At 49.0% G+C, this 23581-nt stretch overlaps 5 protein-coding genes across 5 annotated transcripts; 3 read left to right on the plus strand and 2 right to left on the minus strand.

Annotated features, from left to right (window-relative positions):
- Window positions 1-374: 374 nt before the first annotated feature.
- On the plus strand, window positions 375-1680 carry N7484_004478 (putative plasma membrane SNARE protein (Sec9); the record flags this gene model as incomplete). Its single annotated transcript, XM_057114898.1, has 2 exons — window positions 375-1568; window positions 1621-1680. The coding sequence occupies 2 exons, from the start codon at window positions 375-377 to the stop codon at window positions 1678-1680; spliced, it is 1254 nt and encodes a 417-aa protein (XP_056975038.1).
- A 1476-nt stretch (window positions 1681-3156) lies between these two features.
- N7484_004479 (C2H2-type zinc finger protein) lies at window positions 3157-4336 on the minus strand (the record flags this gene model as incomplete). The annotated part of the gene is made up of 3 exons (XM_057114899.1): window positions 3157-3275; window positions 3328-3806; window positions 3873-4336. The coding sequence occupies 3 exons, from the start codon at window positions 4334-4336 to the stop codon at window positions 3157-3159; spliced, it is 1062 nt and encodes a 353-aa protein (XP_056975039.1).
- A 9455-nt stretch (window positions 4337-13791) lies between these two features.
- On the minus strand, window positions 13792-17517 carry N7484_004480 (U2 snRNP complex subunit HSH155; the record flags this gene model as incomplete). The annotated part of the gene is made up of 2 exons (XM_057114900.1): window positions 13792-17453; window positions 17508-17517. The coding sequence occupies 2 exons, from the start codon at window positions 17515-17517 to the stop codon at window positions 13792-13794; spliced, it is 3672 nt and encodes a 1223-aa protein (XP_056975040.1).
- A 1365-nt stretch (window positions 17518-18882) lies between these two features.
- Window positions 18883-19684, plus strand: N7484_004481 (DUF3455 domain-containing protein; the record flags this gene model as incomplete). Its single annotated transcript, XM_057114901.1, has 2 exons — window positions 18883-19521; window positions 19577-19684. 2 exons carry the CDS (start codon window positions 18883-18885, stop codon window positions 19682-19684), a joined length of 747 nt encoding a protein of 248 aa, XP_056975041.1.
- Window positions 19685-20919: 1235 nt separating this feature from the next.
- Window positions 20920-21777, plus strand: N7484_004482 (SAP domain-containing protein; the record flags this gene model as incomplete). The annotated part of the gene is made up of 1 exon (XM_057114902.1): window positions 20920-21777. The coding sequence occupies one exon, from the start codon at window positions 20920-20922 to the stop codon at window positions 21775-21777; it is 858 nt and encodes a 285-aa protein (XP_056975042.1).
- Window positions 21778-23581: the final 1804 nt, after the last annotated feature.

Here is a 23581-nt window from a genome sequence, read left to right on the forward strand (position 1 = left end):
CAACAACGTCAACACCAAAAATAACGCGGGGATGGCGAAGTTGCCGCTTGTGGCTTAGCCCCGCTGACTCAAAACGATCGGCTGTCTTTGTACTGTCATAGCCCCTAGATTGCCACCGTGTCTTCGATGCTTAATGTGTGTATTCTTCCATAATACAATAACCAAAGTTACAGGTCGGTCTCGACTGCCTGCAGCTCCCCTGACCACTGTTTGACATTTTGATTCTTAATTCCCATTTCTCTTGCTGTGGTTCTTTCTCTTGGATTAACGAGTTTATTTCTCCCTTCGCTCTCGGATTGACGTCTTCTCGGCCAACTCAGACTTTTTCGAATATCAGCAACCAAGAAAAAAAAGCATCTCTTCAACCCCCCACCATGGGCTTCTTCAAGAAATCCGATAAGAACGATGGCGACGATGACAACAACCGCCGTGCGCTGTTCGGCTCCCGCAAGAACAAGAGTCCTCCACAGAACTCAAACCCCTACGCCCAGCCTATTCCCACAGACCCTTACACCAAAGCCAAGATAAACGCTGGTGTGGCACCTATGCCCGACCAGTCTGGCGGCAACGGGCCCCACAACATCCCATCGGACAACAAGTACTCCGGCTACACTCCTAACGCCTACGGTAATCAAGGTGGATATGGCAGTGATCGCTTCGGTAGTGGCAGCGCCGGCGCTGGCGCCGGAGCGGCATCCCGGTATGGTTCCGGTGGCTACGGAGGATTGGGTAGCTCCGACCCCAATGATCCCAACGCCGGGGATGCGGCGCGCAATGAACTGTTTGGAGGCGCCAGGGACCGCGCTCAGCGCCCAGGTGGCGCTGCGCCGCCTCCCTACAGCGAGGGAGGACAGGGGAATCAACCCGCTTACGGTGGCGGCAGCAACGAATACAGCATGGCCAAGTTTGAGGACCGCCAGCTGACAGCGGAGGAAGAGGAAGAGGAGTCTGTCCAGGCGACGAAGCAGGAGATGCGCCACGTTAAGCAAGGCGATGTTTCATCGACTCGGAATGCTCTTCGGGTGGCGGCCCAGGCTGAGGAGACAGGTCGGACTACTCTGGCTCGTCTGGGTGCTCAGGGTGAGCTGGTCCACGGTGCGGAGCAGAGCTTGGATATGGCTACAGTTGAGGGACGTCTCGCTGAGGAGAAGGCACGAGAATTGAAGACATTGAACAAGAGCATGTTCGCTGTGCACGTGTCCAATCCGTTCACCAGTGCCTCGCGCCGTCGGGAGCGTGATGAGCGGATCCTCAACACCCACCGTGAGGAGCGCGATGCTCGCGATGGTACCCGATCGGAAGCCTTCCAGAGCAATGCCCGAATGGATCGGATGTTCCGTGATATCGACCGCGAGGCTTCGAAGCAACCCAAGCCCAAGAAGGCCAGTGTCACCGAGCGTGCCAAGTACCAGTTTGAGGCCGATAGCGAAGATGAGGCCATGGAAGATGAGATTGAGCAGAACTTGGATCTTCTCAGTGGTGCCGCCGGTCGGCTGAACGGTTTGGCCAAGGCCACTGGTCGTGAGCTTGACGAGCAGAACCGCCACTTAGAGCGCATCACAGGCAAGGTAAGTGCCATTGCTCCCATAAAGCATGTAGTTCAGACGCTAATCTGTACAGAGCGACTACGTCGACGACCAACTTGCCATGAACCGGGCCAAGTTGGACCGGATCCGTTAAGCCCACTTGTGGGTAGAGCTTGGATATGCCTGGTGCTGTGCAACTCATTAATCATCAACTCCTTTTCATTGCGAAACATCAACAAATCATGGCGTTTAGGACTGGCTCTTCTTATTCCTGCAATTTGGATATTAGCAGGATCCCGAGACGGCGATTTAGACTATGAATTTAGTATCCTAATTCTATCTTCTTGTGCATAATTGAAGCCCTTCATGCCGTCGTTCGACTAATTATGCTACCTCATTGATTTCTGTCAGCCACTCAATCTAGAACCCTGTAATAAAAAAGCGCTTAAAACCCACTGGTGCTAGTAGTCTTGTTCATGCATGATCGATGATGTCCGCGTGAGATTCCTGGCTTGCACTGGACACGTTGATTTACATAGAACAATGTCCAAGAAACTATAAGATGGAATATGAAGATCATTTCCTTTTTCGGTTACAATCTACAGAGAACCAGATGAATCTGAATTTGCCTTGAGCGCTCGATTGTGGATTAGACAATAATCTTTACTATAGCGACTGTAGAGCGGAACTAAAACCAGCGGGCTTCTATAACCATAGGCCAACCGCCAGAATCAACCCGAAAATAAAGTGTCAAACAGATGAGGCGCTTTCGCACCAATGCCACGGGTATCACATCCAACACCAACCCATTGCACAACCAGTGCAATCCTCGAAACGCAGACCCAGTGGGATAAGGGCGACCCTCATAAAAAAAACCAAAAAGTCAAACCATCAAGCCAACCAAGCGGAAGGAGGGTGAGAAACATGATTTGATCGCGCACACGCGACAAGCATAGTTGAAAAAAGGAAATCTAACATGCAAAACAGATGCAAGTAGAGAAGAAGAGAAAACTAGAAGGAAAAAAAGTCTGCAGTGATAAACAAGACAGACGAAGAAAGTGTCCCAAAAGAATAGAGAACGCATTGAATCATCACAAGCCCATGGTATCGAAAACAAAAACAACAGTGTGACTCCCAGTGTCTAGCGAAAGAAGAGAAAGAAACAACCAGGAACGCAAACCAGCCGGTACCTCTATGGTCATAACATGATAAACAAAGGAAAAAAGTGAAAATGCGTCACAGAAATGGCTCACCCTTCCCAGGGCCCTTGTACCGTATCCGATTAAACCCAGAATTTGACAGAATCCTGTCCACGGGTATATGTGACTCCCAACGCCCTGTATGTAGCGTATGAATAGACGAGAGATGAGAAATGAGAAATGAGATCCACGGTGTTGTACAATGAGGAGCACGAGTACAATTAATCCAAGATCAACGCAGTTGATCTGGATGAAACTCGACAGAAGACAAGGGCGGGTTCTGTAGTCGGAATAGATGGTGGGGTGGGAGGGATATCTGGCGCGTTCGTTTTCGCGCAGAGCTGGTAGGGAAGGGTAGAGCGTTCAAAAGACTCGAGTTGAATCGTTTGAGTACAAGAATAGAAGGTCATTGCGTGTTTTGAGCGAGAAATTTACTCGTCTTCGTCTTGGGAGCCGGTGTCTTTCTCGCCCTTGTGCACCTTCTTGTGGCGACGCAAGTTTGAGACAACTGAGAAGTGTCGTCCACAGCCTGCAACATCACAAGCGAATGCTGTAGTTCTGTTAGTGTCTGTCTGGGGTGATATCGCGGTGGAAGAACTTACGCTTCTCGCCAGTGTGGCTGTACATGTGTGTCTGCAACGAAGACGGACGCGTGAATCGCTTGTCGCAGACCTTGCACTTGTGCTTCTTTTGGGTGTTGGAGGGCATCTTGGAGCTGAACTGGCTCATCATGGACTGGGGACCGGAGGGCGCGCTACCAGCCAAAAGACTAGTCGGCCGGGGAAGAGTGCGCGACTCATAAGACTCGGAAGTGCTCGAGCTGTAATCGGTCACGGAAGAGTCCACAGAGCCCACGGAGGCGCTGTAGTAGGGGTAGTTGCCGCCTGAGGAAATTGAGGAAGCGGATGAGTGTGTTGAAGGGAAACCGTAGGAATCAGTCGACCCGCGGGCCCCGCGAGGCCCGTAAATGTTCCGGGGAGTCAAATCCTGGCTGAGTGCCACCATTCCTCGACTGGCATCGAGCGCGTCTCCGAAGGTGGGAGCGCCTGGTTGAGCTTGGGAGGAGCCCACACGAGCATCTCTGCATATTTCACGTGTCAGAAATGTAACCTTGTAATTCTGTGAAATGTGACCGTGGAGAACTTACGAATGCGACATGCGGCGAGCATCTTGGGACTGGGAAGGGTGAATGGGAGCGTAGCTCACTGGCGCATAGCTGGAGGGCGCGAAGCTGCTCATGGGGGGAGCTGTGGTGTAGGTGGGTGCCTGCTCGAAACCAGTGCGCGGTACGTCGTGTTGCATTGCCATCACCTCTGGACCGTAGCCGGTAGCTGTGTAGTTGCTGCCAGGCACCAGCGACGGTGCTGACACGGGAATGTTGGGGTAGGGCATGGACATGGCAGTTGGTCGGCCGACTTCCTCTGACTTGACGGGGTTGATGGGGATGCTGGCACTGTTGCCCATGGATGTCGCATAAATAGGAGGAGTCGAGTGCGAGGTGGTATGCGCGGTAGCCCAGGGGTCTGTAAATTGTGGTGGATTGTGGTGGTAGACATTGTCGAAGCTCATGCCGCCGTACTGGCGGTTCTGGTTTTCAATGACCATCGTCATGGAGAATATGGTCGCGTAGAATCGCGAGCCGAATGTGCGCGTCGATTGAAAGGGATTTTTGTTTTCTTTGGTTGATTGTCGCCCCAAGAGTGTGAAGGTTGGGAGTCCAAATGCAAACTGATCGACTGTGTTGATCTGAGGGGGCAAGAGAGATGAAAGGTAGAAAGAAGAAAGTGATAAGCCCGAAGATCAGATTACTTTAATGCAAATTTAAAAAAGAATAAAAAGCAGGTGAAAGGGGGAGGAGGTAGAAACAGTCTGGGGAAGGGGATCGGCGAAGCTTAAGAAGGGACATAGTGCACGATACACTCCAGTGCCACTGACGACGTCCCTCGGGGACGGTTGCAGATCGTTTGGAAATAATACAGTAATTTTACTCAAGTCCCCATAAAATCCATAATCTCAAATAATTCGGTTTCTTATTTTTATCTTGCAGGATTGGACTGCTTTAGTGTCAAAAGTGGCTCCACGAACGGGAACCAGTTCCTCGGACCCTCTTGATTTTCTAGGAATTTTATTTAATTTGGTCGACTCTTCAGGTCCTAATACAGTCAATAAGATAGAATGGAATTACATATCCATAGTTCTATGATACTCGACACATTTAACAATCCTCCCAGATTAGGCTGAGGAATGGAAGATCTAAAGAAATCCTTATCCAACACGACGCAAGAATGTCGAATACGTACGAGGTCAAGAGGCAAAAAAAAAAAAAAAAAAAAAAAAAAAGAATTCCCCTTCTCTCCGTGATCGGACAAGTGTAAACTGGAGCCAAATTAAAATTAAAGAACAGAAGCAGAATCATGGGACCCAAAAAGCAGTCGGTGACCTCAGCTTGGGTGGGTTTTTCACTGTGACGGAGTATATAGGAGAGACTATTTGGTCAGGGAATGTCCCGCACAGACTAGTCCACCTGTGCCGTGTCTATGGAGACGCTAGGCAAGATAAGGCAAAAATGATTAAAAAGAAAAGGGACGCCAAGAAATAAACTCACGATGCAGCGACCAAGGTTCGCCCTGGTGTGGTGTTTCAAAGTAGCGGGGAAAGTGGTAGATCCCAACGATACGTCAAAGGGTATACCCGTTCCGGGGTGAGTTTGATGCTTTTACCAGTTTATTACATAGATTTGGCTGATACATGGAGGAAATATGATATAATGAGAGGATAGTGTTCCCTTGACATATTTTTTTCCCAAATAACATGATGCGTCCAAAGGCAAATTTCGATTTAGGGGGAGGGGGGAGCACGATGCAGTGAAGCTTGAACCCCTTCTCGGGTTAGGGTTGGCCACTGGGCCATGGCTCTTCTCAGCCAAACCCAAATGTGGGAGGAAAGCCCCACGACCTAGTTTGGAACCCGCATGATTGGATCAAGACTTGGGAGGCAAAAGAGGAAAAACGATTGTGACGATTCTCCCAAAAGGAGGGGCTTTCTTGACACGGGCCAAAGAAGGTTTAGCGCATTGAGACCTTACTTGAAGAGATTCATTGAATTGAAATCATTATTCTCGAAACTAGGTTTCAAACCCCCCAACTCGAATTATCGAATCAATAGCTTGTACATTATTGACGCCCGCATTCTGATCCGTTCCCATTCTCTGGAGCTGCGAAAGGGTCAAGGAATTTTTACCGATTTTTTTTCTCCTACGCGTCAAAATGGAAAAGAATGTGCATGATGACGACGTTGGAGGGGGACACTGTTTCGGAGTTTCTATCTAGCCTTACCTCATCGCGACCCAGTTACAGTGTGGAGGATGTACGATGCCAAAAATTCCACTAAGGGAAATAGAAAAAAAAAAAAAAATAGACAGTAATGTCGGACTTACTCCGGTCCACATTGGAGAGAGAATCGTTACACCGTGTTCCCATGGGCGTTGTACAAAGGGGAGAAACGCAAGCCTATTGTCGGGTCGTGATGACGGAATGCCGGATTTTTCTCCTGGAGGTATTCCGGGTCCTACCATTTGCCGCCATACGACCCGTAGCAGGGTCAACCGTGCGACGGGGAAGAAAGGGGATTAAGTCCGGGACAGGTACAACGAGTCATTCCTCGTATTTTGCCATCACTTTGCACCCAAGCCATGGCCTACTCCGAGGGGGCAGCTGAACACCGACGTCAGAGGGCGGACCAGCACATCCCGCCATGGGGGCATTAGCGGCGCGGCTCCTGCAATAGCGCGGCAGATGTGACCTTTGGGCTTACAATCGGACTCATCACACATAAGTGCTTTGCCTACTGTGAAATGTTGTCCATTGTGGTTTAACCCCTCTCTACGGTGGGACTAGTCGAAAGCCCGTGGCAACGGGATGTTGGAGAAAAAAGTCAATGCCAAGGTCCCCGAGGTTGAAATCCCCGAGACCAGTCAATCCGCTAAGCTTCGTGATCACAAGGGATCTGAGGTAGCCGAGGGAGGCTGAAGATTCCTCTCCCGAGAATTAACTTTGAACCTTACCTTTTTGACTCTCATGGTTCAACTTGTCCGTAAACTCTGGCGTATACTCACAAAATGTAGATTCTCGTACCCCGAACTAAACCGAGTAGCCCGGGGATCACAGGAAACAGCCACCGCCCCGGGAGGAAGCCATCGGAAATCATCTTTCCTGTCAGAACCATGGGCCTTATTTCACACAATTTCATGTGGCTTCTATCAGCGCCTTTTCCATTGGCCTCTCCGCATTACCGTTCATCCCAAGGGCGAATGGCTTGTCAATTCCATGGTTAGGACGATTTTCTAAAAAATTATCACAAAAAAAAAAAAAAAAAAAAAAAAAAACTTATCATCCATGGATGACTTGAGTTCCGAACCATGAGGTTCGCTGAATGCGGAAAGTCTGACTCTAGCCATGGGTCAAAAGACCGTTCCTCGATGGCGACCGTGGGTCCCTAATCCCAAACCCGAGCACATTAGTTGGAGTAACTGATCTCAAACGACCCCAATACCGTCTACAAGTCGAACCAAAGTTTTATATTGTGATCATCTCTATAGTTTGTTTATCGAGGGGGCTGTGTCTCCTACTATTCCGGAGCGGTTCTCCATTCACTAGTGGCTACGGGAAGGGGAGATCGATTTCCCACGCTACGAGAAGAAAAAAAAAATAGTCCCTTTAGGGTCTGGCCGAGGAAGCCGATGAATCTAGGCATTTGTCGGGTTGGAGCGCCAGAACGCGCTTGGGGAGATTATTGTCCCCCTTTGATCCATTCGTGGCTTTTTGTCAATGCGCGAACTGGGAAAAAAAAAACAAGCACCGCCCTTTAAGCCATCCCGTGTCTGGCCCACTCGATATCTCACCGGTAGGATTTACTGGACGGATTGCATCATTTGAATAGGAGAGATTACTTGTTTTCATTGTGAAGAAAAAAAAAAATGATGCCAAATGGTAAAATAGGAGAGCCCGTGGGTGGATGGGGGTGCTTTCGCCCCCCACGGTTTCACAAAGTCCACTATTGACTTACGAAGCCTGCCCCAGTATATCTCAAACAATGACATCTCTCGTCTCTAACAATCTAAACCTAATATGCAAGTATAAAAAAAAAAGTAAAGACCGTTAGGGCTAACCATAGCCATGGGTTACACGCAGCCGGAAAAACAGAGTTTGGGGGGAAGATCAAATGTCAGGATCTTTTGTCTCGGCTTGTTCAAATTCGATTTTTTTTTCTAATTTTTTTTCTTTTTCCTTTCACTCCCATAGGGGGAAAAGAAGAGGTCCATGCAACACGGCTTGGTGGTGGAGACTTGGCAACCGTGTAAGTTGCCAGGTCGAATCCCTAACTGACCGCTTTTCCTCCACTAGCCCGGATCAGGAACAGTGCAGCCTGTAACACGGCTCACTCTCATGACGCGTCTCAAATTCAGACTCCCCAAACTCCCCAAGGACAACTAGCTCGGAAGCCCGGCTTTCCTCCTTGGTACCCTTAACTCCCGAGAAACGCGCTGAAAATTCACCTCAAAAAAGGCGGTCACCGTGCCCGCTGAATTGTCGGAGAAATACTCCCATGCTTACAAAACTGAAATGCGGGACACCCCGGAATGGGGAGGGGTCGAGCATGCGACAACATATGGATATCAAAGACATATCGCATATCCCAGATTATTGCGTATCATGAAGAAGTGTAATGAATATCTTGCATCCATCCCAGATCTGCCCGACGTCATGACGATGATCAACAAGACCGTCATACTGTAATTCCGCCCTACGAGAAATGGGCCAAGAGGACCCACTTCGCAGGCAGTAAGCAACAGGGGGCGTTACAGCCAACAGAGCATCAATCTCCCTCATCTACAGTGCCTCTACGCCTCCACGAAACGGTGCAATTAATATGATGCATAACGAAAGATTCATATAAGGTTTCCTTATCAGAAGTTCGAGTCACCCGACATGTCGATATGTAACCTGAAGGCTTTACTAGTGGGGTCAGGAACCCAAGTCGCACTCTGTACACCAAAGGGCTGTCATCTGCACGGGGCTCCGATCTTGGCGGTGTCCACACGGCAGATCGTCAAAGAGATTGTCCTCTAAATCCGACTTTCTCATGTGCACATCACCGTTCGGACTTAATTAGCGGACCGACGTTGCATTTGGTATATACTCAAGTGAGAGTTCTATGTACACTAGTGCTTTTAATTGACTGATACTTAATTTTGTACCGCTATCGCCAACAAATTGCTGTTTCTATAGATAGAAAAGAAACCATGAAACATGGACTAGAACCACACTTTTCCAGCTGATCCAGGAAATCGAAATCTCCACTAGAAATGGAGGAAGGTCTGGCGCGGGTGCGCGGCCGGCTAAATTGGTTAAAAGGTAAAGTTGGGCACCTCCACTCAGAAGAAAATCGGAAATCAAAAACGAAAAAGGAAAAAAAGCAGGATATGACGGAGGACTCGAACAGATGGCGGTTTAATCAAGCGGTGATTGGATCACCCGTCTCTCTCCCCTTTCTGTCCAATCCACACCCGATACCGGAATCCCCAAAAGATCCACCCGAAGGGGTTATTCCGTATAGTTTAACTTGGGGGTGGATTGTGGGATTTAATGGATTTTGTGATTTATGGACTGTACCGGGAAGACCAGATCCACCTCATCCACATTCTTGTGTTTGTGCAGACTCCTCGAACCAGTGTCGACATCATGCCGGATTGGGGTAAGCGGACCCACCACACGGCAGATAGTCGATAGCCGAGCTTGGCACCACATGATCGACCAATCGACTCGGAATATATCTCGTGTCTCCACTGCGAGCTGACGCGTGCTCGTCCCGTGCAGCGTTGTCTTGGTTAACGTGGTATGAGAAACATTGTTGTTCCCTCCACCACAATTCCCATTCTAAACCGGGAAAGAGGCCCAAAAAAAAACCACATGAACCGGTTGTGCAGTCCCTGTTTTTGGGGAGGATATTGTGGTTCGTGCGTCATTTCCCTCGGTGATGATTTTCCATTATAAATTTAGGCTTTTATAACGCATATGTTAGTATGCACAATGCCAAAATCCTATCACGGTACGTGCAAAAGGATGCTAAGGAGGGGAGGGAAAGGTGGCTTGACGCCTATGACGTGATAGGCGACTAACACAACGGGCTTTGCGGGGATCAAGGGCTGGTCCCCTACAGAGGAACATGATCCCTGCGTGCGATCCTGTGGAGATCCACATTTCACACTAAGAACACTGCCACTCTCAGGGTCAACGCTAATCACACTCTGAAACGCCCGCATCTGAAGTGGATCCGAGCCGGCCAATTCCTCCCGGATTGGGCTCTATCGGAATTTCTCATATTCTGATTGGCTCTGGCACGAGGCCTGTTCACCCCAACCGTTCGAGATCGCAATGGACGACCGAGTATTGCTGGCTAAACTACTTCAAGTAACACGTCCTATTCAATTTCCACCTCGTCCCGAGTTCAGGACCCCCGAATGAACTACTATCCTACATCTGGCAGGCAGTAAGCTTCAGGGGACAATTCCACGACCCGGCCCATTACGTACGAGTTCGCTTTGGATTCACAGGTTTGGGATGGTCACGGATAACCTCGGGGTACGCAGCCCGCGATGTCATCTTGCGTTTTTGGAATACAGTATACAGCTCCAAGTTAGGTATGGAGCATATCTACAAGTATATCATGTACTGTAGGTATGCCGACGTGGCTATCGAGCTGACCCCCGCCATCTAATTTGAGTCAGCTCTCACTGGTTGATGTTCATGTTTCCGATCGCATTTGGACCAAGCAAATCAAACCCTAATCCCATAACTTACGGTGTGCGTTGTACAACGGACACAACGTGGGCACTGTGTTACCAACCCCTTCCACATCCAATATCGCTTGTTCTCTGCACCTAGCCTTAACACCCTTACACAGGATCAGGATCAAGCTACCCCCTAGCACAGACTTGCAGGAAGCGGATCGTATCTTCCTTGGCACATGTCATTTGTTGTCCCGTTTGGGGGCTATATGTACTGTATTACCAGTGGATGCACTCGAGCCGCGTCTTGAAATGGATGAAAGATGACATCTTTGAGCTCATTAAAATGGGGGGAACGGGCGAAAAAGGGCTACCTGGTCCACTAGAGTATGACGCCCCTCGCCGCCTATGCTGGATGTACTGCCGTCATGAGAGTTTTGATGCAGGGTCTTGGTCCCTTGCAACAAAATTATCACTTGATAATGTATCAAGGCATGTTTACAGTAGTTGGCCCGGTCATGATCTATAACTTGAATCTTTTTCAATATTTGTACAAATGCCCGGACTCATAAACAGTACGCGGGATAAGAGCAGACTCTAGTCAATGCGTCTCCCTCTCCAATCCCTGATCCCTGTCCTATTGCGAGATTTGTATTTCTGCTTGGCTCTGATTGGCCTTGAAGCTCTCCATTACCTCTCGGAGCTTCTCACATGAACCTGCGGTATCTCGCATACTTGACAGGCACACCCGTACGATATATATATACGTATACCAAGACCTTGCTTAGAACTGCATCAGAAACAACCCATCATGAACAGCGCAAATTCCGCTCGATCACGCAAAAGAAAACATATACTTGACAATTTAACGTCTAAAGAAGCAGTACATATACGATATACGAGGTGGGGGCTCAGGACGCCTTTGGCGTTCATCCTACATACGCCCCCACAATTTTAGTAAACAGAAAGCATAATCAACATGAACACTCTCTCCGGATCCATGGTCCAAGTGGTCTGAATAGAATGGAGTAGTTCGGTTCGCGCAATTTAAAAGTGAGAGAAAAGAAAAAAAAAAAAAAAAAAAAAAAAAAAAAGCCACCCCCCAGCCGTGTGCTGCGCTATCAACAAAATGGCGGGCAATGAAAGAAAACTGTGTATGTAGGTATCCATATCGAGTCCGCCAAACTCTGCGCAAAAGAAATAAAAATAAAAAATTAGAATAAAGCCAAACTCTAAACCTTGATCCCCAGCGTGCCGCCCAATGGGGACAGTAGACCCTGAAAATCCACCGCCCAAAAAAATAAAAAGCCACGAAGAAAAAAAGGGGGGAGGGGGGGAGTGATGGGGGGCCATGAGAGGGGCATTTTGGATGGAGACCCAATGTGTTGATTGTGTTACAGGCATATGTTTTCTTTTTCTTCCCCCCTTATCTCAGGGTCTGTGTGTAATATGGAGACTGGTACCAAAGTACAGTAGAGAGTATCCTCTCCATTCCCCGGTGCAGGGAGTGAGCTATGATTGGAAGTTGTTTGGACGAATTCAGGGGGAGGCTGTGTTGAAGGTGTGTCCAGCGACATATTCTGATACCGAGGACACGGGATGGAATCTCTTTTTCTTTTTCTTTTTAAGTGTATCATATTTTTATTAATCATTTCTTGCATTTGGTTTTCTCAGCTTTGCAGTATATGGTATATCTTCCGGTTCTAAGATCTTCGTAGATCACAGTTAGAATTGTAGAAATCATATGCAGGGCAATGGAAATCCCTGTAAACTAAGAACCACAAGGACCACCCTATGCCTCACTGTACTATACTGAACTAATAACCTTGGGACTAACATTGAACTAACATTGAACTATGGTCAATCAAACCCATTAATCTTAGAATTTTATAATTGCAAGCCACTTCCACCAGGGTCTGAAACCCCGCCTATTGGCTGGATACCTCGTCCATGGATTTTCGCGCATGTCCCCACAGGGCACGCCTGACGTCCGATGGAGAGCTTACGCGGCTTTTCATGCGCCAAGCGTCCCCACGGCAAGCTTAGGCATTTGACGCTTCTTGGCACTCTGTTCAATTGATCCCACTTCCCCCCCCAAGTATGCGGCAACAGATTTAGTGGGTAAACCCAAACTGCACAAAAAAAAAAAAAAAAAAAAAAAAAAGAAAAAAGTAAAAAACCTCCAATGAAAGATCGAAATTTCAAGGAAAATTGGAGTATCTTGATTTCTGATACCCAATTCCCCTGCCCCTCCTGTGATTGCGCTGTTTTTCTATTTTTGCGATAAAATCCTCTGGTGGCAAATGTGTTTCTTTTCTTGTTCGGAGAAATGGAAGATAGGGGGCGAGGAGTTCCCCTAATTGTGTTCAGATTCTGAAGAGAATGTGTCTGCCTTCTCGGCCGTAATCAAGTGAATGGGCTGGATACAATGTAGTGTATAATTTTTCGTTGGAGTTGTATACCCCAGAATCCCGAGATCCTGGTGCAGCCACCAAAATGGCTCTGCAGACGTCGAAACCCCAGAGCTGAGCACCCCGGACAGGAAGAAGATAGTCAGGATTGACAGTGATTGTCGTGTCAAACGAGCGATCACTACCCAAAAATTTGCCTTGTCATGCTTGGCCGTCGATTGTTCCAGGGTCTGGCGGGAGCGATCGACTCTTAAGCGAACTAGATCAAGTTGAAGACTATCATCTCGATCTATATATTGTAACCGCCTTGCTAAATCGGTGGCGTTTTTATGCTCAAGTTACTCACTTCATTTTCATCTACCTGGTCATTTTCTTAAACTTGTCTTCGCATCGCTCAGGTGTGCGACTATTGCCACCTCCAGGTTCCCTATAACTGATGTATATAAAACAGCTTAGGTAGATCCGCGATCCCAAGGTTGCCAGTGCAGCTTAAATTATATATCTTTAGCTACCTATATGACGCATCTGTCTTCTAACAATTCCAATTGAATATTAGCAACCTTGGAATCACTGAGTCCTCGATTCGTACAGTATAAGTCTTTCTTTTCTACTACCTGGGCATTCAAATACACCGAATAGATACCAAGTCCAGATCTGTGCTGATCATTTATGAATCAAATTCCTAGTGACTTTTACATCTTGATATACAGCATCACGCCGATCGTTCGATCGTCCCGCAAGAAAAAAAGAAGAAAAAAAAAACTCAAAAACACCGGCTAGCAAACATAAAGCTCCTTGAAAAGAAAACCTTGGAATAGTTATGCGTCATGCAAAGAGAAGCAAATGAAAATGACCCATTAAAATCGGCCTTAAACGATGATAAACAACTCAGGTCGATCCATGCCATCATCCTCCACGTTGGGATAGTATGGGACCATCGCATCCGCGGCCTGCACATATGCGTCGTTGTACAACCGCCAGTATGGTACGCGCACCTTGCGAGCGGGATGGAACAAGCCAGCCCAGACATAGTTCATAACGGTACCGGCACCCACTGCCATGCGAATCGCATCGATGGCTTCGATGATGCGGTCAATAACGTGAGGGCTCGTCTCAAAGATGTTGGGAAAAACGAGATTGAGCAAGTGAACCATAGCATCCTCACAGCCAAGTCCGACGACGCCCAGCGCAATATGCTTAACCACGCTGGCCGCCGTTTGTCGATGAACCTGATCACGATCAACGAGGGCGTCCTCGAGCAAGGGAGTAACGGCGTAGACGTAGTCCTTGGCCATCTCACCAATGTACTCGAACAAGAAGGACATGGCTTTGAGAACACCATTCTGCACGTTAAGTTCCGGAACGCGGTACTCGTTCATCAGAGCGGGAAGCACAGTGAAGGGGGCACAAGTTTCGGCGACGATACCAATAGCGACAGCGGTACAGACACGGGACTGACGCTCCTGAACTCGAAGGTTGTTCAGGAGGGTAGCCAAAACATCCTGGGGACCAATAGCCTTGGCGATGAAGCCGAAAGTGTTGTTGGCTGCACGACGAATGCCCTTCTTGTGGGCCTTCAGCATATCAAGCAGCTCGAAGCAAATTCGCATCCATTCACGAGCATTGACGGATTCGGGGCCACGGTCGGCAATACGACCAACAAGATCGATAGTGTTCTCTTGCACCTTCTCGTGACGGTTACGAAGAATGGGTGTTAAGCGAGGCAGTAGGTCACGAATTGGAGGCTGCATCTGGTTGATACCGACCACTGTGACAATAGACCGCAAGGCACCTAGGATGGAGCCCAGAACCTCCGGGTATTCTTCACCCAAGTATTCGTAGAGAACAATACCAAGCTTGCCCATAAGGGCGTCTTCGCCACACTGCTTCATAACCATCGCAACGCGCGAAATGAGATCGGCTGCCTGTTGCCGGACGGTGGCAGATTTGTTGTTTAATCGCCAGAGAATGGTACTGACAATCTGGGGGAGATATGGCTTGCATCGAGTGCCAAGGGCATTCACCACTGTGCCAAATCCGTTCAGAATAACAATGTCCTCGATGCTCTGTTCCTGGAATGAATACAGAACACCATCGATGAGTCTCTCCTCCAATCGCTCGGAGATATCTGCAGCGCCCAAGGAGGCAATCAACTTCTCAATAGTCTCCACAGCCATCTTGCGGTAAGGCTCGCTCTCGTCCTTGAGGTTGTTGACAACCCGCTCTAGGATCTCGCCGACGCCAACCTTCTGGCCCAGATCGACAGTAGTGTCCACCACCTGACGGTAGTTCCGGCGGTCAAGGGCCATACGTCTCACCCAGAAGCTCTTGAAGAAGTCGGTCAAGACGTGTTCCTTGAGGTATCCGGCAGTGACACCATCCGTGCTAGCGCACTGTGATACCACCTTCAATACCACCTTCTTCATTTCCTCGTCTGGCGATGAGAACTCGCGAATTAGAATCTCCATGATTTGAGAACAATAGTAGTTGCTATATTCTTCATCCATCAGGGGAATGATGTATCCAACCGCTTTAAGGAAGGCGGCCAGACCCTTACCACGCTGTTTGCGCGCGCCAGTCCAAAGAGGGTTCAGGATCTCGTCAAAACTTTCGATACCGTAAGGGTTGGCAGCTTCAGCCAAAGCAGCAACAGCCAATGCGGTGACTGTTCTAACCTTGGCTTGTTCATCGCTAAGGTTGTCCGAAATACAATCGACAAGGCCCTTCAAGTGGGGTAGAATTGCGCAGCCCATCAGAATGGGAATCTGTTGGACAATCTTGACACCAGTGTGCCTGGCCTGCCAGGACTTCTTGCTGCGACAGACGGCGCGAAGGAATGGGAGCAATGCGGGGATACCAAGGGCAGAAGCCACAACGGCAAATGCACGAGCGGTAGTGTTTCGCACATACTCATCAACGTGATCGATATCGGGGCGCATGGTACTGATCATAGTAGCGAGACCAGCAGCCTTGGCAAGGTTGGAGATAATTTCCCGACCCTCAACACGAGCATAGTAGTCTTGGTCAATGAGCAATGGCTCAATGACGACAAGAATCTTATGGACATAAGGTCGGACCAAATCATCTAGCTTGTAGAGCACTCGATCAATAACCTTGACGAGTAAGTGGCGTTCCTGGTCTTCCAATGATTTCTCCATAAGCAACGGAAGGATCTGGTTAAACAAGGCACCAGCACCAAAGTTCCGAGCATTGTCTGTAAGTTGACGCAGCGCAGTCTTTCTCATGGGTGGTGTACCATTCTTGACCTTGAGCAGCAATCGCATGATCTTTCGTTCTTTCAATTCTTCCACACTCATAGAGCTGTCGTCTCCAGCCTCCATAAGCTTTCCAAAGTAGGCCATGTCTTCCGGCTTGAAGAATTGCAAATCACCCACGCCAGGGATATCGGTTGGAAGCTCTTTACCCATAGAGCGAACACTCTCAGGCTCTTGCATCATGAACCCACCAACGGTGCCAGCCATAGGTGCTGGTGTGGCCATCATTTTGCGGGCAGGATTTCTAATCGGCTCGTATCCTGGAGGAGGGTCCAGGATCTTGTAGCCTTCTGTGGGTAGCATCATGTCAAGTTCTTCATCCGACCAAGCGACGTTTCGACCAGAAAGATCCGTTCCAAAGCTGGTTGGTTGCAAAGCACCACCCTGGGACGGATGCATGGGAGTAGCAAGTCCTTGGTTGCCAACAGGAGTGGCATCAGTAAGAGAAGGCGCCTGATCCCATCGTGAGCGACGCTTGGGGGCTTCCTCCGCAGCACCAGGGGCAGGAGTTTGGTCCCACCGAGATCTCTTGCTCTTTGCTTCGGCAGATTCCTCAGCTTGTCCTTCTCCATTGGGCTCTGATGCCACATCCCAACGCTTCTTGCGCTTTCTACCGCCCGTTTCGCCAGCTGCACCAGCCTCGGTCTTCTCGATATCGCCTTCGACCATCTTGAGGGAAGCCTGGTGCTCAGGGACATCTTCCCCACGCTCTCGCTTCTCTGCAAGCAACTTCTGGACTCGCTCTTCCTCCTTTTCGAGCTCGCGAAGAGCCATAACCTCACGGTAGGTCTGTCCATCCCCCTCGGCATTCGCTTGGTTGTTGGCAGCGAAGGGATCCGCGCGCGTCGGTGTCAGAGGGCCTCGGTCGAATCGACGCTTTTGATAGTCAGTCTCCCGATCAGCGATTCGTGCAGCCTTCTCACGGCCCAGCATGATATCCTCCTCCTCGACTCCGTTGCCGTGAGCCATCTCATCAATCTGACTTCGGGTTGCGGTGTATTGGCCGACTAAGTTATGGCCTCCATTCGCGTCTTCCATCTCTTCATCGTCGCCATTCACAGCGATAGAGGTGTCATAGCCTGAGAACCTGTCTGCCCCGTCCCGCTCGTATAAAGTGGTATCAAAGGATTCGGTAAGGGAGGCCTTGGTCGAATTGTCAGTTCGCTGGCTAGACGAATCAAAGGTCCTTGAACCTTTCTTGCCCGCAGCAGCAGCATTGCGCTCGGCTTGGAGCCGGCGGACGGCTTCAAGATCGGCTGAAGTAGGGGTCAGTACTGAGCAGTTGAGGTAGGCGGGCGCAGAAAACTTACCGTCAGACATGGTGAAAGCTTTGGTGTACGGATGGAAATATTATCGCGCAAATGTAGTAGGAAGAGTCACCGCAGCTACATTCGGAGTAGGCACCGTGTAAACGGCAGCATCGAAGATGGGATGAAGCTGTGTGACTGAGGATCGGCGCGGGCGACGTGCAAAAAGCACGTCGCCCGGTCAAGTCGCGGTGGATGACTAAGGGCAGTATCACGTGACTTGCTAGCTTTGGTTGAGTCATCTCTACATGGTTGCGGTCAACAGTTACTTTACTTTGTAATTGAGAAGAACCCCACACATTTATGACGATGAATTGAAGCAGGTCTCCAAGTAAGTCCCAAATTGACTTTAATGTACTCTTGATGCTGCAGAATGGCTGTTAAGGTGTCATCTGGGTGTTTGTGGCGCTCCGAGGGCGCTTACAGACTATTTATGTCACACATTGGGTGTATCAGTGAGTGGAGAATTGCTATTTTGGGAATAAAATTGCGCAGTTTGCACGTTGATAGAACTCCAGATCTGAATATTATCACCTTAAGGAATAACCTGTAGGGAAATGACTTCCAACCTGAGGCTCAGGCATACATGATAGAAACAGCAACATTGGAGCCATCACGGTACGTAGAAGATCCATATCGGTGACGTCTAAGGCCCGTGTTTAAGACTCGTATCACCACCAAGACAAGGCTAATCTGAAATACTTTGGCAGAATTAATTGAGATCAGGCTCAGGCTCACAACTTCCGGGACTGTCTCTCTCTCCAGGCTTTGATCGATGCACCTTGGCGGCTAGTGTAGCCCTTAAGTGGGGATGTAATCTATGCTTGACTGCACGATATGGTTACATTGAACCGGGAAACAATCTGACCGCTATGAACTCAATACTATATTTGTGACTTTCAGGTCTGAATCCATCTAGTATGACTGCTAAGCTTTTCATTCGTTGCAAGGGTCCCCAACAGCCAACAAAGAGGCCGATTTTAGCACCCTCGGATCTTTAGCTCCGAGCCACCCCCAGTTTATCAGCGCGTAAAAAGTCAGACAAAACTTCTCGATGCAAACCAGATAAGTTTAATTAAATGCCCGGTGAGGCAGATTAATAAAGCAAGCCACGGTCATGGGGTTTAATATAGACTTCCGTGGGATATCAAGTCAGCCTGATGATACTCATAACTTTCCAAATTTGAGACTTCGTTTCTTTCTTTGTTTCATCCAGAATATATAGAGAGTTCTTCGTATTTAATGAGCAACATCTCTTTCCCACCTTTCACTCTGTTCTCTCTCGTCACCCATAGAGTATCTTTCTCTTGACCAGCTTTCGGTCCCTGGGAACACACCATCGAACTCGGCTTTTATCATTCGAAAAGCCCTCACCACAATGAATACACTTCAGACTATCCTCCTGCTCTTGACGGTAGGAGTAGCTGGTGTCTCTTCACTCCCTGGCCCTTTGAGGCTAGCGTCCACGTTTTCTCGAATTTCCAACGAGCTCGACCATACTACCTTAGGAAAATGCTCCCTTTCAAGTGCAGTCCTCCCACTAAATGGTACGGCGATCAAACTGCCTCGGCCTACAACAGCTTTGAATCTCAAATACATTGCTCTTGGCCGGGGAACTCAGAACTACACCTGCGAAAACTCTACATCCTCCGCAATACCCGTATCCGTCGGTGCAGCAGCCACCCTTTTCGATGCCTCTTGCATTGCAGCAAAATCTTTGACTCTGCTGCATGAGATGCCTGCTGTTTTCGGAGAGACACCAACTGGATCGCTTGCTTTCCTAGCAGAGCTCTTGAGTCACACCACAAATTCCTCCGACCTCATCATCGGGGAACATTACTTCAATGCCGCAGGATATCCTGTCCTTGACTTGAGGCTAAGTGGTAGTCAGGACTGGGTGGTGGCCACAAAGAATGCATCAGTGGATGCACCCCAAATTAGCAGTTCGACATGCCAAAATGTTGCCTGGCTGGAACTTGATCGAAAACCCGGGAACTGCTCTGGAAACGGCATTGAGGTGAGACATACCTGATCAAGATTGTAGATATTACTAAATTCTAACGTCGATACAGAAAGTTTACCGTGTCAATACATATCAGGGATCTGCGCCATCAACCTGTGCTGGATTGAACAAGACTATTGAGGTCCAATATGCAGCAGAATACTGGTTCTATGGGTGATGATCCCTGCAACCTACGAGAGCATCGCTCTGAAGCAGAGTTATATGATATCCTTGATTTATTCCCAATTTCAAGTATTTGCAGAATCGATGATTAGAATTTATCCATGAAGCTCTCTTTTGAAAGTCGTTGATCGCAATTGGCCAAAATGTAAAGTTTTAAGATGTCAATATATGCCCTCCAATGTTGTGGCATGCCTGGGTGCCAAGGTGGTTCCAGAAACTGACATTTTTGCCTTTATCAACATGATCAAAGTCCCTGCTCGTTGTGTTACTCATTTTTGCGCACAGCCACCAGACTGCAAGCAACAAAGAAGTACTTCGAGTCAAAGAAGCACCGTGGGGTATACTACTATGGAGCATGGTACATATCATACTCTCGCTTTGGGCCTAGCGCCAGAGTGGGTGCCTCAGGAATCAAGGAATCAAGGTGGCGCAGGACAATGGTTCCGAATGTGGCGCAGCGCGTGCTACTATGACCCAACCGCTCGTAAACCGGGCATTCACTTCGTTAAACTTTGTGGCCGAGATACTAACCTTCCAGTTTGAGAATCTTGAACAGCTGTCATATCTTGAGTCAGATCGCACGGACGTTGTAGACTTTTTTCAGCAGAGCACACTACAGCTTGGTACCCTGTTTAGGTGGCGATGCACAAATTTATTGCACGAAAAATTTTAAGCTGGCAGTGGCGTTTGGACCTGAGTTTGCCTCAAATATAAAACCTATGAGAAAATATTGTTCTCTAATGCAGACATGTTGGCAATGCTTCCCTCCACTCGGGGTGGCCGAGGGACACATGGATTATCTAGGACTGAGTTGTCAACTCAATTGCTTGACATTGTCATTTCCGGCTAAGGATAGCCTTTATGAAATAAGAAAATTATTCAGATGCGTAAACCAGAGTAATGAAAATAATAGAAAACAATGTTGTTCGGTAAAGATTTCTTTACTTATTAAAAATATTTGAGCGAATGTTGACGTTCATTACGGGGTCAAAAGGCGACAGTCACATGACCGGAATCCCCGAACGACGCGACTGCTCGCGTCCACATCTGTCATCCCCAGCTGTGCATTCACTGCGGTTTTATTCACTCTCGACCAGCCTTTTTGTCGCATTATGATCGCGAACTAGTATTGATACCCCCGACATCAATTTTGCACCCCTCCGAACCAATTCTCTTCACCAAACCCCAAATTCCTATCACATTCCACCTCCATCAAACCAATCACACAAAATGGCCACCGACTACAGCAAGAAGACCAACGCCGAGCTTGTGGAGATCCTTAAAGCCCGCTCCCTTGCTCACACCGGCAAAAAGGCCGATCTAGTAGCCCGCATCCAGGAGGACGACGAGAAGACGTCGGGAGCTCCCGCTGCAGCTCCCGCCACAGCTTCCAAGACCGACGCTGCAGAGGATGTGATCGACTGGGATGACGACGTACCCGCCGAGACCGCCGTGACCGAGCAGCCTGCTACTGAGGCAGGCGCCAACGCCATTGCTGCTGGCGGCAAGGGCGCTGTCGCCAACCCGGTTGCCGTTCCCAACCAGCAACTCGACACTGATCCTGCTGCCACCGACGACCTGAAGGTGGAGTCCACCGGCGACGTCGAATCTGCTGCCGCAAAAATCGCTGCAGAGGCCGAGAAGAAGCCCGCTGTTGATTACACTCGTGGTCTGCCTGCAACCGAGCTGGACGAAGAGTTGCGCAAGCGCAAGGCCCGTGCCGAGAAGTTTGGCATCATCGAGGATTCGGAGACTGCATTGAAGGAGGCTGAGAAGTCGCTCGCACGCGCCAAGCGCTTTGGTACTACCACCGAAGGCGACAGCGCTGCTAGCGCAAGTGTGAAGGGCCTTGATCAGGCGCTCCCTGATGAGAAGTCGCGCAAGCGGGCTCGCACTGAGCAAGGTGGTCAAGGTGGCCGGGGCGGTAAGCGTCGTGATCACGGTCGCAACCGTAACCGACGTGGAGATGACCAGAATCGCCGCGGTGGAAATAATGGAGCTAGCGCTTCGAATGGCCAGAAGAACCCGAATGACAAGGACAGATTGGCTGCGGAGGCGCGCAAGAAGCGGTTTGCGACTGCGGCTTGAATATTTCAAGCATTGCTGATGTTTTAGTTCTTTCTCTTGTTATTAAAATCAGATCTTTTTTCTTTTCTTTTTGTGTCTACATATTTCAGGTCTTTACGGGGCGTTTGAACCAAGATGCTATGGAAATCAATGGTTTGCTAAGTGTTATGTGAATGAATGGAAGTTAAATCTCATCACTGCCATTAATTTGCCCTGATCACATCATATGGAGTGATTGACAATATCACCTGGCCGCTCGCAAATCGCAAATCTCAAATCGCAAGACGCAAATCCTTAAAAAGGGCCAAGCACCGAGCATCAGTGTTTCCTTTTGCGAAGTCAGCTGAAAAGTGCATTAGCCTCCGGTTCCTGCAGCATCGCAGCTGGCCACTCTTGCGCCCGCACGCCCCAAGGCGGATTGGCCCCTCCAGATCGGCGTTCGGGATCGACGAACCCACAGACAGAAAAACTCCCGAGCTCGAGAGGGCGGATTTAGAGAGTCCCCACGCATAAGTACAATTACGCTCGTAACTCGGCGCAAGTGTCTGCGCAAAGACCCTGGCTCATTTCCCCAAAGCCTAGCCAGTACTGCGTTTACCGCCGGGCTCCACTTGGATGGAAGGCCAGTCCAGCGAATCCGAGGCCACCAAGCACCATTTCTTCAATGGTGGCGGGTGGGGCCAAGAATATAGGGCGGTTAACTACGTCAATCAACGCAGTCCGGGGCGTTCATTGCTGGATTTCCCGGTGGAGCATCACAGCCCACTAGGCAAGCCCGCTGCAGCGGTCCCAGCTAGGCTAGGGCCTTGTGGTCGTACGTTGTATACCACTGGTTGATGGCATCCCAACAATCATAATGGTTATATTTAATAGGGTAGAGAATACGACCCCCACTAATCTCTTTTTATTGGGATTGAGTCAAGGGAATGTTCCCTGGTCAAGGCCTCGGGACGGGCCACTTCGTACCAGACTCTGGATAACGGTTTATAGATTAATCGAGACATGATGTTTGAAATGAAATCTGGCTTATCATAATCCGAAGCAACCCGTTTTCCTGTGACTGCGTCTACTCCAAGGTAAGTAGACAGGTCTCATTGACGTATTGCAGATTCTCCTGCAACCAGTACCGGTCTTGCAGGGACCCCTAGCGACCACGTTTGGAAAATCTCCGAGTCCTGGAGTAAGGAAAAATCTAAAATCAAATAAAAACTAGGACTGTGCGCTGAGCAATAAGCACACGACAAAAAGCAAAAAATAAAAGCAAATAGGGATGGATCGCCGTGCAGTAAGATCGGGTTCGGCGTCCCCGATCGATGAGTTGTCAAAGAGGCGACGCAAACGCGGTGAACATACTCTGGTTCCTGACAGGACAGTTCGAGTCAGAAGCTTTACCAAATCTCTTATGCTCAGCTTGAACGTCTGGAGGATTTGGTTTGAATGTGCACCATTTGAAGTGTTGGAATGTTCGAACGTGCCACCCAAATCCACCCCGCCACTGTCGCAACCAATGTCGAACTATGCCGCTGATAGCCTTTCCCCGAAACCCTTTTGCCTAGTACATATCCGTCCGACCAACGATAGTAGATTCTAGCCAGGGAAGGCCTCGAGTGGGCCGTCTCCCCCATGCGAGCTTCCGTGCGCAATCTTGTCACGGTGATAGGATTAGGTTTGTAGCGGAGGGCTTTGGGGCCGTTGCTTCAGACTTGCACGATCCGGCTCAGGATTTGTCTCCTACAGGTCTAGCCCGTGCAAGTCTCGACTCATCACGTACCTTTTGTGCACCAATGGTGGCTTTGTACTGGGACGTGTATTGGAAAATCCCTAA

Source organism: Penicillium longicatenatum (genome assembly GCF_028827895.1).
Source record: "Penicillium longicatenatum strain IBT 33135 chromosome Unknown contig_2_segment0_segment0, whole genome shotgun sequence".
Lineage (NCBI taxonomy): Eukaryota > Fungi > Ascomycota > Eurotiomycetes > Eurotiales > Aspergillaceae > Penicillium > Penicillium longicatenatum.